At 41.2% G+C, this 14,891-nt stretch overlaps 1 protein-coding gene across 4 annotated transcripts in view; it reads left to right on the forward strand.

The window, feature by feature from the left end:
- LOC110536794 (band 4.1-like protein 4) overlaps positions 1 to 14,891 on the forward strand; it is a 117,383-nt gene that overhangs the window by 70,229 nt on the left and 32,263 nt on the right. Inside the window, exons 9-13 of one of the 4 annotated variants that reach the window (XM_036936998.2) lie at positions 67 to 155; positions 4,129 to 4,192; positions 7,635 to 7,726; positions 11,444 to 11,521; positions 13,252 to 13,370. In XM_036936998.2, the coding sequence (XP_036792893.2) occupies positions 67 to 155; positions 4,129 to 4,192; positions 7,635 to 7,726; positions 11,444 to 11,521; positions 13,252 to 13,370 (442 nt within the window). Of the gene's footprint in view, positions 1 to 66; positions 156 to 4,128; positions 4,193 to 7,634; positions 7,727 to 11,443; positions 11,522 to 13,251; positions 14,527 to 14,891 lie in introns of all 4 variants that reach the window. The other 3 variants (XM_090191780.1, XM_036936999.2, XM_090191781.1) reach the window with 3 other exon arrangements.

Here is a 14,891-nt window from a genome sequence, read left to right on the forward strand (position 1 = left end):
TTTCTGGTTGGGACATAGTATGTAAATTGTGCTTGGAATAATACCTATTATTGTGGTGTGTTTCAGGGTGAGAATCAATCTGAATACTTCCTGGGGTTAACACCTATTGGAGTTGTTGTTTACAAGAACAAAACACAGGTTGGGAAGTATTTCTGGTAGGTATTGTTTTTGGATGATTTGTATGTACATTGTAGGAGTAAATAAGGAATATGATAGTTTGACCTATAACTCCCACTTCTGACTCTATTTTAACAAACCTAACGCAGTAGCGTTAGTGCCATAGGTTCAGGGGTGTGTCAGAAATATTTGTGCTATTTCCACTATCACAATTATCAACAGACTTGCTGGCGTTGGTGCGAAAGGGCTGGGTTTTGATGAATTAACAAGTTGTGGGTGTGTCGAGGCTTGGCCCCTCACTGGCCAATCAGAATGTACTCCATGGCTAAATAATTGGTTGCTTTAAGTTGTGTATTTACAGTCTTTTATGTATTGCCTTGGAATCAACTCAATTTCCAATGTTTGTCCTTTATACTTTGTTAAATGGCTTACAGAAACAAAATTACACAATGTAGACTATCTTTGCTAAATACGTTAACTTGAAACCAATCTAAGTAATTGCATGGCTTCAATAGCATTCACACTGATATAGGTGCTAGGTCTACTGTAAATTGTATTATGGCTGAGCATCGACATGCCAAACATTGTCAATAAACAAGATTCAATAAATGATTGATAAGGCCTAAAAAGAGAGCAAATAATTTCATTCAAATTTTAAATGAAGCGACAACTTGTTTTAAATAGACTACATCTAAATACACTTACAGACACCATCATTTCTCCCCGTGGGCATATCATTTTAAAACAACACAGACTATAGAGGGTTTTCCTCACATCCAGACGCTTCACAGTAGCTGGACAAAGATCCAATATAAAGAGAAAGGGAGAACGTCCACTCACCGTTATACTGCTCCCAAATATGAATATATGTGGAACCATCTTACAGATCAGATCACATTTACCCACCTCCAGCATCTGCATTGCAAGCTCGCCACGGACGTTGCCACCATTAAACAAGGAAAGGTAAATCATTCTAATAACTTTGGTTGTAATAAAATGTAACGAAAAACAACCAATCAGTTTTTTTTAAACAACAATAAATAAATGTGAAATGTAATGATATCATGAAATCGCCAGGATAAAAAAAAAGGCATTGCTGTTGAACCAGCCTTTGTTATAGCAGGCCTAAAGGAGTGCTTGGGTTTTGAACAAATGAAACTGAAAACAAGCCATTTTTACAGGTTACAGATAACTTCAAAATATGAGGTTCACCGGTGCTGTCTGGGATGGCTGGGTGACCTGTCCCTGGTATTCAGAGGTTCTCATCTCTCGTTTCAGGATGGACATGTAGCCTACATCATGGAGGGGTTTTTACGCATGCCCAAAACGGGACCTGCATGGCTAAAATAATGTGGGCCTGCCTACAATGCATAGATAAAAAGGGAATGTCACTGTTTTAAATTCTCAAACATTATATTTTAATACATCTTTGGTGATTAAGATTTATTTACAAGTGGTCTCAGGGGCCAGTCTTAACTACTTCGCGATTGCATTGAGCAGAAAAAACTTAATTGAGAGGAGTGGAGGCTATACTTGGTTTTTAATCAAATAAAACAAAATAAAAACTTTCATCTTTTTAAGGACACACCTCAAATATTTCCACCCATATCAAGTTTTATTTTTCACATGTGCCGAATACAACAGGTGTAGACTTTACAGTGAAATGCTGAATACAACAGGTGTAGACTTTACAGTGAAATGCTGAATACAACAGGTGTAGACTTTACAGTGAAATGCTGAATACAACAAGTGTAGACTTTACAGTGAAATGCTGAATACAACAGGTGTAGACTTTACAGTGAAATGCTGAATACAACAGGTGTAGACTTTACAGTGAAATGCTGAATACAACAGGTGTAGACTTTACAGGGAAATGCTGAATACAACAAGTGTAGACCTTACAATGAAATGCTTACTTACGAGCTCTTAACCAACAAGTTACTACCCCTTAATTAGGGATAGGCGTCCCGTCAACGGGACAGTTGTAAATCATGCAGTGCCTTGTGTCACGATCGAAGATTTTAGAAAAACAACAAATGTCGGTGCATATAAGTGTCTTATATCAGCTGAAAGCTTAAATTCTTGTTAATATAACTGCACTGTCCAATTTACAGCAGCTATTACTGTGGAAAAAATGCCATGCTATTGTTTGAGGAGCGCTCCTAACAACAAAACACTTTTTTTCACTGCGATATGTTTGATAAATTCACCTTTGCAGGTGAAATGTGTACTTACATTCTCAAATCTTGCTCTGATTTATCTTCCAAAGGGTCCCAGAGATAACAAGAAGTGTTGTTTTGTTAGATAAAATTATTTTTCATATCCTAAAAAGGTCCATATAGCACGATCGATTTTGTATTTCCACTCGTTCAATTTGCAATGAAAGGAATCTGTGAAAATATAACCCTAAACGTTGTTTCAACCAGTCACGTTAATATTTATTCCTCAGAGTTCCAAGAATGTAACCAGACTTCACGACATCATTAGGGGTGTAGTATATCCTATAGGATACCAAATTTGGTCAGAGAGCGACGCCTTCATGGCACGCCGATGACGCGGGCGATCTTCACTTGATCGACTGTAACTTTGTCAAATAAGCACAAATCAGGGTCAAACAAAGCTGTGAAATGCAATCGCTAAATAGCCAATGAGCTGGGCTTTACGGGAGTGTCCGGAAACCCCGTATCTGTCGCCAACTGTAGCTGCTAACCTTGTGTGACAGCAAGCCCTTTCCTTTTGGGCAAAAATGATAAGAATATGGAGAGTTATGAAGTTATGAAAACTGGTTGTTTTGCAAATGTTGAACTTACAATATGGCAAACAATACTGGAAAAGCTCAATCAAAGTCCAAGTATACAGATTTGACATTATTCTTGCAGAAAATGTAATGTGAATGTTAATGTCTCCTTCATGATTTTCCCAAATGTACCTGGGTGACTTTACACTAAATGTCATGTTGAGTGCTCATACTTATCCATCTGAAACTTTGCACATACACTGCTGCCGTCTTGTGGACACCATCGGAATTACAACCAGAGTGATGGCTAGATGTGGGACCTTTCTGTTGCATTTCAAAGATGGTGGTAGAAGAAGAAAAAAAAAGTTGTTTTTTTCTTTGTATTTTCTTCTAACAGATCTATTGTGTTATATTCCCCTACATTCAATTCACATTTCCACAAACCTCAAAATGTTTCCTTTCAAATGGTACCAAGAATATGCATATCCTTGCTTCAGGTCCTGAGCTACAGGCAGTTAGATTTGGGTATGTAATATAAGGCGAAAATTTTAAAAAAGGGGACTATATAAAATATTTACTAAATAAACTGAAGTTAAAAAAAAGTTACACAATAAAATAACAATAACAAGGCTATATACATGGAGTACCGGTGTGGGGGTACAGGTTAGTCGAGGTAATTGAGGTAATATGTACATGTAGATAGAGGTAAAGTGACTATGCATAGATTATAAACAGTGAGTAGCAGCAGCATAGAAAACGAGGTCAATGCTAATAGTTTGGGTAGCCATGTGATTAACTGTTCAGCAGGCTTATGGCTCGGGGGTAGAAGCTGTTAAGAAGCCTTTTGGACCTGGACTTGGCGCTCCGGTACCGCTGCAGGAGCGGAGAGAACAGTCTATGACTAGGGTGGCTGGAGTCTTTGACAATTTTTAGGGCCTTCCTCTGACACGGCCTGGTATAGAGATCCTGGATAGCAAGAAGCTTGGCCCCAGTGATGTACTGGGCCATACGCACTACCCTTTGTAGCGCCCATCTGAGTGCAAACAAGCTGATATAAGACAGGTAAATTGCCGAACTTGGCGTTACGGCTGGAAAAATGCCTGTGCGCCAGTTTTTACATGACGAAATTGCAAACTAATACCAGCCAAAAATAGAGCCCTTCATATTAGTTAGATAACTTGCTGCAGTATTTATGAGAAAATCAACTGTGACTAAGCTATCATACCTGTTAATAAACATCTCATTATCTGTTTGTTAATTTTTGATCATTTTAGGCCAAGGATAACAAAAGTGCATTTTAAGGAAACACAGTTTGAGCTTCAAGTCGTTGGAAAAGATGTAAGTTGTCAGTTATTAACTTTCAGTATTATCTGCATAAGGAATGTTGTGTGAATTTATGGACTGAATTTTCAACCTTGGCTTTCTTTGTTTGTGATTATTCTGTTTATTTTAGCATGTTTCATAAACTCAATAGTTTGATTCACACTATAATTCACACTAGCAAACTTGGTGTGACTGAATCAGAATCAATTTGTTTGGATATCACAGTTGTAGAAAACCTCATTATAATTTCCCCCCATAGTAGACTTCAATATAAGGCATAAAATAAAACTGACTGAATGTTCCAAGGAGTAGTTGCAGTACTCCCATGTGAAACCTTGGAAGGTCAATCGTGTGTTTGATCTTGAAAGATTTTGACATCCGCCTAATGTTTAATGAGAGAAATGAAAGAAACATGAAAGAGCAGAACTACGGGACATGGTTGCAGCCTTGAAAGCTCTCTCCCATTTTCACCGATGTTCACTTCACAGGTGCAAATGGGAAGGGAGACACTTCACACGAACTTCACTTCCTCAAAACATATCCAGCTTAATGATGAACCTTTGGGTTTTCTGGGAATTTTCAAACTTAAGCTTTTGGGGAGGATTTCTTGATCATTTTGGAAGTGATCTGGGCCCACACCTTCAGATATCACTGAAGCAGAACAACTTTTCTCCTCTCTCCGTTGAGATAGTGTGACTCATTGAGACCTGTGTGTCTTGCTGAATGAAATATTGAATTTGGTTTATTCAGTCGATTCATTTTCACTGGTGTGTGTGCGTGCGTGCGTGTGCGTGCGTGCCTGCATGTGCGTGCGTGCCTGCATGTGTGTGCGTGCATGTGTGTGCGTGCCTGCATGTGTGTGCATGCGTGCATGTGCGTGCGTGCGTGCATGTGCGTGCGTGCCTGCATGTGCGTGCGTGCCTGCATGTGTGTGCGTGCGTGCGTGCTCCAGCTAGCAACCTGAGAGTCTCATTAACCCGAGGCAGTCAAGCAGCCAGAGACCCATGAGAAGCCCATTATTGACAATACACTATCCGAGCAGCTCAGAAGACCAGAGCTTAATTGAAATAAAATAAAGAACCAAGGATCAACAGTAGCTACCTCCTCTTTGAGACTAGCTGTAGAGGTTAGAGTGTGAGCCGTCCTCTCTCTAAAGTCTGATATCTATTATCCTAATGACCGAACACAGACATCCCATATGGGTGAAATATTACACACTACCTGTTCATTTGCTGTACATGTAATGGTACATTTGTCAGGAGGGAGATGCAGTGGCCTATCCACCACCACCGAACACCACCTAATTATGTAGCCGGTTGTTTTCACAATAAATGATGAAGCAAACGTCCTTTGTTATGGTATATGTTAGAATTATAAACTGTGTAGTTTGGGTTCTGGATGCTGATTGGCTGAAACAGCATTCCAGTCGTGTGTCTATCAGACAGTATATTTAAGCAATAAGGCCCGAGGAGGTGTGGGGATTGCGTCCCTTTTCGACTCAGTAAAATCGGTCTATTGGCCTTCTCTGTTAGAGCTACAATATACTGGAATTCAATGCCCATGGACTTGAGAAACTGCACTGATTATTGTACTTTTAAATTTCAATTGAAACATGGCTCAAATCTATCCAATTCTGTACACATGAGTTGTCTGTGGTTCCTCATATGTAAGACGACAGTTGATGATGGTGGTGTTGTTGTTAGAATGATTTATTATTGGATGTAATGTATTTGTATTTTGTATTGTTTTAGTGAGTATGTGTATTGTGACTGTGTAATTGTCCTTAGCTGCCCTGGCACAACGGCTGCAAATGAGCTTTTGGCTAACCCCGGCACATTTACATGGATATTGCGTTATTGTAATGTTGATGTTGATTAATGTGCATTGTCCCCTATAAATAAATAAATAAATGAAATGTATACCTCTGGGGTTTGTGATATATGACCAATATACCACGGCTAAGGGCTGTATCCAGACACTCCGTGTTGCGTTGTGCATAAGAACAGCCCTTAGCCGTGGTATATTGGCCATATATCACACCCCCTCGGCCTTATTGCTTTAATATACAGTGGCAAGATAAAGTATGTGAACCCTTTGGAATTACCTGGATTTCTGCATAAATTGTTCATCAAATTTGATCTGATCTTCATCTAAGTCACAACAATAGACACACATAGTGTGCTTAAACTAATAACACACAAATGATTGTATTTTTCTTGTGTATATTGTGTATACATCATTTAAACATTCACAGTATAGGTTGGAAAAAGTATGTGAACACCTAGGCTAATGACTTCTCCAAATGCTAATTGGAGTTGACTGCAGGTGCACAGCGCAGAATGCTCAATGAGGTTAAGAAGAATCCTAGGTTGTCAGCTAAAGACTTACAGAAATCTCTGGAACATGCTAACATCTCTGTTGACGAGTCTACAATACGTAAAACACTAAACAAAGAATGGTGTTCATGGGAGGACGTCACAGAATAAACCACAGCTGTCCAAAAAAAACCCATTGCTGCACATCTGAAGTTTGCAAAAGTACACCTGGATGTTCCACAGCTCTACTGGCAAAATATTCTGTGGACAGATGAATCTACAGTTGAGTTGTTTGGAGGAACCCACAACACAATGTGTGGAGAAAAAAAGGCACAGCACACCAACATCAAAACCTCATCCCAACTGTAAAGTAAGGTGGAGGGAGCATCATGGTTTGCGGCTGCTTTGCTGCCTCAGGGCCTGGACAGCTTGATATCATCGATGGAAAAATGAATTCCCAAGTTTATCAGGACATTTTGCAGAAGAGTGTAAGGCTTTCTGTCCGCCAATTGAGGCTCAACAGAAGTTGCGAGATGCATCAGGACAACGACCCAAAACACAGAAGTAAATCAACAGCAGGATGGCTTCAACAGAAGAAAATATGCCTTCTGGAGTGGACCAGTCAGAGTCCTGACCTCAACCCGATTGAGATGCTGTGGCATGATCGAAAGAAAGCAGTTCACTCCAGACATCCCAATAATATTGCTGAACTGAAACAGTTTTGTAAAGAGGAATGGTCCAAAATTCCTTCTGACCGTTGTGCAGGTCTGATCCACAAATAGAGAAAACGTTTGGTTGAGGTTAATGCTGCCAAAGGCGGGTCAACCAGTTATTAAAACCAAGGGTTCACATACTTTTCCCACCCTGCACTGTGAATGTTTACACGGTGTGTTCAGTAAAGACATGAAAACGTATTGTTGTTTGTGTGTTATTAGTTTAAGCAGACTGTGTTTGTCTATTGTTGTGACCTAGATGAAGAACAGATCAGATTTTATGACCAATTTATGCAGAAATTCAGGTATTTCCAAAGGGTTCACATACTTTTTCTTGCCACTGTATCTTATAGATTTAGCTGCTGAATGTGATTTGCATTATTTGTTTGTTTGTTTTTGGTATAAGAGATTGTTGTTGTTTATTTACAGTGCACAGAGACGTCGTTCTTCTTCAAGGCACCCAATAAGACAGCCTGTAAACATCTGTGGAAGTGCTGCATAGAACACCACACTTTCTTCAGGTAAAAAACGTCATACTGACGCACACACACCCACACACACACACTGTCATAGGCAAATACTACTATACCAACACTATTATAACTTCTCAGTTAGAATCTCTACTACCTTCCACAGGTAAGAACCCAAACTATCTTACGTTCAGTGAAAAATGATCCTCCCTCCTATCTTCAACACCATCACCCACACTATTCCTACCAAAGCCCTTCTCTGTCACCCCCCCCCCCTCTGTGTCATCCCCTCCTCTGCCAACCCCCCTATGTAAACCCCCCCGTCAACCCTCTCCTGTGTCATCCTTTACTCGGTCATCCCCTCTGTCATCCTCTCCTCTGTCAATCCCCTCCTCTGTCAATCCCCTCCTCTGTCAATCCCCTCCTCTGTCAATCCCCTCCTCTGTCATCCTCTCCTCTGTCATCCCCTCCTCTGTCATCCTCTCCTCTGTCATCCTCTCCTCTGTCAATCCCCTCCTCTGTCAATCCCCTCCTCTGTCAATCCCCTCCTCTGTCATCCTCTCCTCTGTCATCCCCTCATCTGTCAATCCCCTCCTCTGTCATCCCCTCCTCTGTCAATCCCCTCCTCTGTCAATCCCCTCCTCTGTCATCCTCTCCTCTGTCATCCTCTCCTCTGTCATCCCCTCCTCTGTCATCCCCTCCTTTGTCATCCCCTACTCTGTCATCCCAACAGGAAGTAACACTATCACATACCTCTTAACATACCTATCCCAGAAAAGCTCAATTCGTTACAAGTCAAATCCCCCAGTGTCCCTCAGTCCTTGATCAAAATGAACAAGGCCCCTGTCTGGCAGCACAGTGCAGTGCGATCTCTGCTCTGCTCTGCTCTGCTCTGCCCTGCTCTGCCTGTCTGTCTGTCTGTCTGTCTGTCTGTCTGTCTGTCTGTCTGTCTGTCTGTCTGTCTGTCTGTCTGTCTGTCTGTCTGTCTGTCTGACTTGATGAGAAGTATGATGATATGTGACCTAGCCTACCACGCAAAGGCATTATGTTCCCTGGCTGACGCAGACATGCTCAGGAAAGTGATATCACAACTTAAGCCTTCTACCTGCCTTCTCAAGTTTTTTTGTCACCCTTGTTGAACATTACTCAGAGAAAAACATTTCACATGTGGCGTTCGACAAGGTTCAACTGTATTAGTGATTTAATTAATTGGAAGGCTCACAACTTCTTCCAGCTAAAATGAAGACGTATTGTTGGAGCTAATGCCCAGAGAGAGAATCTAGACATACATTTTCATTCACAGGTAATAAAGGTCAAACGTCAGGTAAAAAACCTTGGTGTTATTTTCCATTCTGAACACAATTTCAAATCATACATTAGGAAGGTGACAAAACTAGCTTTTTACCACCTGAGGAACATTGCCATGGTGCTGCTGTTTCTCTCTCAGGCTGATACAGAGAGAATCATCCATGCTTTTGTTACAAGCAGTCATAACTACTGTAATGCTCTCCTGTCAATAGAAAGCTATTGGTCAACTGTAAAACCTACAGAATGCTGCAGCACGGGTACTGCCAAGACCAGTACGGAGAGCACACATTACACCCGTTTTAAGGTCTCTGCACTGACTTCCTATGAGTTTTAGAATACATTTAATCTATTTGTTTTTAAATCAATCCACGATTGTGCACCCCAATACATGTCAGACATGCTTTTAGGTTATGTAGCCAGTAGGTCCCTCAGGTCCTCTGGCACAGGCCTTTTAACTATCCCAAAGCCTAGGACCAGGAGGCATGGAGAGACAGCCTTTAGTTACTATGCCCCATGTCTCTGGAATAGCCTGCCAGAAGGCCTGAGGAAGGCAGAGACATTGGACATTTTTAAAAGGGATGTAGTAAATATTTCTGTTTTTATTCGTTTTTTTTCCTGTGAATTACATTGTGTTGCATTTCATGTCTGAAATGTGCTGTAGAAATAAAGCTTGATTTGATTTGTGCGTACATCCGTGTGTGGCCTAATGAGAGCAGTCTAAAGAGCCTGGGCGGCAGCGCGACGCGTGGGTCGCTGGATTTACACTGTTTAATCAGCGTGTGAGCCCTTTAGTGAGGACAGTCCCTGGACCACAGACAGACCTGGAGCTGGCAGGCAGGCAGAAAGGAGGGGGCGTGACAGGTTATACCTACCCCAGGCTTATAGGCCTCTGGGAGGGAGAGGGGTGGAAGGGTGGGGTGTGGCGGTGGTTTGGGTGAGAGAATGGGAGAGACTTATGCTGTGACGAGACTATGGAATGGAGGTGGGTGAAGAGGGCATATTCCATTGGATGAAATAGGCAGGAATATGCTGCAGCTTTAATCTAATCAAATGTTATTGGTCACATACACATATTTATCAGATGTTATTGGTCACATACACATATTTATCAGATGTTATTGCGGGTGTAGCGAAATGCTTGTGTTCCTAGCTCCAACAGTGCAGTAATATCTAACAATTCACAACAACACACAAATCTAAGAGTAAATACTGGAATTAAGAAATATAGGGTGAGTGGATCTACTATACAAGTCCTTATAGACAACGGGAGAAAGAACGAGAAGAGGCAGTTTTAGCCTCGTTGTGTGTACTAACTACATCCATTTACCTACACTACCTTTCGCCCATCTATCTTTCCATCCGGGTGTTTTTCAACAGTGATTTGAGTTCTCTGCAGTGTCTGAGCCCTGTGGGATAGGCCCTAGCAGTAGTGGTGTTGGTTTTGAGAGAGGCCTTAGCTCAACGCTGTAGTGGTGTTAGTGGTGTTGGTTGTGTTAATAAAACATGGCTGGGTGAGGGACTGCTAGAGGCTTTTAATAATGAGCAACAGCCAGAGCTTCTACTTCACTTCTGTACAGTAATGGACTAATGTACTGCTAGTACCATCAGTACACACACTCACACTCTATCTCTATATCTATCTCTCTCTCTTTCTCTTTTTCTCTCGCTCCCGAGTGGCGCAGCGGTCTAAGGCACTGCATCTCAGTGCAAGAGCCATCACTACAGTCCATGGTTTGAATCCAGGCTGTATCACATCCGGCCGTGTTTGGGATTCCCATAGGGCGGCGCACAATTGGCCCAGCGTCGTCCGGGGTAGACCGTCATTGTAAATAACAATTTGTTCTTAATTAACTGACTTGCCTAGTTAAATAAAATTACAAATATTAATTATTTGTCTCTTGCTCTATCATTCACACTCACACACTTACATTTGCTCTCTCTGTCTCTCTCTCTCAGTTAAATTAAAAGTGAAATAAATAATAACTCTCTCTCTATTCACCGACACACACGCCAGTCTCGCACTCTCTCAGACTCAGAGCTTAGAATTTGAATGAAGCTTCTAGTGGTGTACCAGCAGTAATTCTGTCATTAAAGCAGAGATCAGAACAAGAGACATGCTGGTCTGTAGCTAGGAGAGAAAGTGAAATAGGGCAGCAATTCAGTTCTCTTCTCTCTTCTCTAAAAGAATAAAAACTACAAAGTGGATTCAGCATTCAAACACGCATTGCCGGTTACCTTTTTGAAAGATGCAATATTTTAATTTCAGCCTAAGCGTTTAATCCTCCTTAACATGGGTTAGTCGCTTTGGAAATTCATGAAGGGAAAAATAATGCATTTACTACTTGTGTAATAATGTACTGTAGAAACTTCCCCACAATATTCCAGGAGACTTTAGTAGAAGTATAGTATTTTCACATGCTTCATCTAGGCCTTTTCTCCATGGTTGTTGCTTTTTCTTAGAATGCCAGAAAATGATGGCAACACACTGACAAGAAAACTATCCAAATTTGGTTCCCTGGGATCTAAGCATCGGTACAGGTGAGCAAACCTCCATTCTATATCCACTTCAAAGCTAGCATCCTTAATTGAAACAAAAACAAAACTATCAGCCCTCCTCTACTTTGGTAAAAAGCTGAGGGATGGGCCTGGAGAAATTTAACCCGTCTCAAATTCATATAGAGAGCCATGGATGCAAAGAATAACCATCCATGATATACATTTTGAGGCTATACAGTGTTTGTTTACATTTACATTGTTTACAAACATTGGAGTAAAATAAGCTTATATTTAAGGTACTGATAGGGTACACGAGTTAAACTAAGCTCATGAGGCATTTATAAGTTATATTCTTAAAGAATCCATGTGTATATATAATTAATTTATAACTCCAAAAATGTAGCAACTAAGGATTCTTGCTTTAAATGTCGTTATGTGTATGAAACAATATTGTAGAAACTGTGTTGAATATTTACAATATAATGCATTTCTATCGTGTGTAAGATGGAAGTCCCCATACATAATACATATAAATAGTATAGCATTATTCATTATGCCTATTATCTTATCCCCTTCTCTGTCAACCCCTCAGGTAGAAACTTAACACTATCACATGTCCTGAGATAAAGAAGGTCAATCCATGAGGAAGTCTCCCAGCATGTATTCATGCTGAAATCCACAACTTTGTGAATGATGCAGTCTGTTTTACAAAGGAGCTAAAAGGGGGGTTAAGTGTGAGACAAACACACCGTGTGTGTGTGTGCATGTGTTTGTGTGTGTGTGTGTACCACAGAGAAGAGGAAGACCTGAATAGTTCAGGGTTCACACAACATCCGTCTCTCCTTTGTCTTCATTCTGTGGTCTACTTCCTGTATCTCTTCTGAGAAGAATAGTTGCAGTTTTCTTCTGCAATATTTATTTATACATTAGTGACCTCTGCTATTTGTAGGGTCACTGCAGTCACAACTGTGGCTGTGTTTTCCATGTTCATGTTGCTCTTCAACACCTCGTTGATGCATCAGACTAGCTTCCCGCTGATGCACAGCAATTTACGTGTACTGTATTTCATATGTATGTAATTGTCAATGCATGTCACTATCACTGTGTATCACTGTCACTGTGTATCACTATCACTGTGTATCACTGTCACTGTGTATCACTGTCACTGTGTATCGCTGTCACTGTGTATCACTATCACTGTGTATCACTGTCACTGTGTATCACTATCACTGTGTATCACTGTCACTGTGTATCACTGTCACTGTGTATCACTATCACTGTGTATCACTATCACTGTGTATCACTGTCACTGTGTATCACTATCACTGTGTATCACTGTCACTGTGTATCACTATCACTGTGTATCACTATCACTGTGTATCACTGTCACTGTGTATCACTATCACTGTGTATCACTATCACTGTGTATCACTGTCACTGTGTATCACTATCACTGTGTATCACTGTCACTGTGTATCACTATCACTGTGTATCACTGTCACTGTGTGCGAGACAAAAGGTTTATGTGAAAGGTCAAGAGCAGATCATCTCTGTATCTCATAAGAACCTGACAGACCAGAAACATCTGCCCCCTGAAAACCTTCTAGTGGAATTTTACTGTCTCTTTCTGCTTACAGTATCTCACAATTATAATACATGTTTGACCTGTTGCATACTTAGAAATGTACCTGTTCTAGACAGACAGGACACCCTGAAAATATAGATGATTAAACAGTGTGTGTGTGCATGAATGTGTCTCTCTTTCCCTACAGTGGAAAGACTGCTATGCAGATGGGCAGGGATCCGTCTGTCAGTCTGCCTCGACCAGACCTGCAGGTGGTCAGGACCCGCAGCAAGACCTACTCCAAGAGACCATCATCACAGACCACAGGTCAGATGGACATACAACATACTTAAAACCTACCTAAGACCTACATAACTTCCACAGACACACTACACAACACCTGACAAATACAATGTCACTAAGGCATACCCAAAAAGATATTTTCACCTCTACCGTTTCCCAGTAGAACCTCTCAGGTTGCTATTGACAACACTGCCAGGTGTAAAGCACCTTAGTTGAGTCTCAGTAAGTTTAGTATTAACTTCCTCCTCCTGTTCCCGCATCAGGAACAACACAGGGCTTCAATTAGCTAATCATATTATATTCACTTCGACAGTTCACACTGACAGTACACTCTTTAAAAAAAAAGGGTTCCGAAAGGGTTCTTCCCATAGAAGAACCCTTTTTGGTTCCAGGTAACCCTTTTGGATTCCATGTAGACCCCTCTGTGGAAAGGGTTCTAGATTCCATGTAGAACCATCTGTGGAAAGGGTTCTACATGGAACCCAAAAGGGTTTTACCTGAAACCAAAAGGGTTCTACCTAGGGTAACCACATTTAAAATACAAAAATGTGGGACAAAGGGATGATTTTGCAGGACATTCACGGGACAGTGTAGCCTGCAAAATGTGGCCTCCTGCTGTACAGAACAAGCTAATTGAAGCGCGCCTATAGGCTACTATTTTGCCTCGCGCTAAATTTGTTGATGCAGAAACAAGACCAAATGTGCTGTTTTATGAAAATCTGAGAATATTTGGCCAATGAAACATTTCTGGTTTGTCTCAGGGACTGTAAACCAGTTAGGAAGGGAGATTTTTAAAACCAGATTGAGTGAACCCACTGGGCACAGACGCCTGTTCAACGTCTAGTTTTTACATTTGGTAAAAAAGCTGGATATCCAGCTTTCACTGGAACAGGCCCAGATCCACGCCTTTCGCGTGAAAAAAAGACGCCGGAAAAGGGGCCCCAGATCAGGCACCCTTCTGAAAATCCAGAGGCGAGCGAGTAAACTCCCACTGCCTCCCATTCTTCTCACTAAGCTGCAATCATTGGACAATAAAATGGATGACCTACGATTAAGATTATCCTACCAACGGATAACCTGTAACATCTTATGTTTCACCGAGACGTGGCTGAACGAAGATACGGACAACATAGAGCTAGCGGGATTTTCCATGTACTGAAGAACAGAGACGCTACCTCTGGTAAGACGAGGGGTGGGGGGGGGGGGGTGTCTTTTTGTCAATAACAGCTGGTGCGCTAATTTTAAAGACGTCTCGAGGTATTGCTCACCTGAGGTAGAGTACCTTATAATAAAATGTAGACCGCACTATCTACCAAGAGAGTTCTCATCTGTATTTTCATAGCCGTTTATTTACCACCACAAAACAAAGCTGGTACTAAGACCGCTCTCAACCAACTCTATAAGGCCAAAAGCAAAGAAGAAAACGCTCACCCAGAAGTGGCGCTCCTAGTGGCCGGGGACTTTAATGCAGGCAAACTTAAATCATTTTTACCCAATTTTTACCAGCATGTCACATGTGCAACCAGGGGGATAATAATCCTAGAT

The sequence above is a fragment of the Oncorhynchus mykiss genome, chromosome 12 (assembly GCF_057628025.1).
Source record: "Oncorhynchus mykiss isolate SJ-2025 chromosome 12, ASM5762802v1, whole genome shotgun sequence".
Taxonomy (NCBI): domain Eukaryota; kingdom Metazoa; phylum Chordata; class Actinopteri; order Salmoniformes; family Salmonidae; genus Oncorhynchus; species Oncorhynchus mykiss.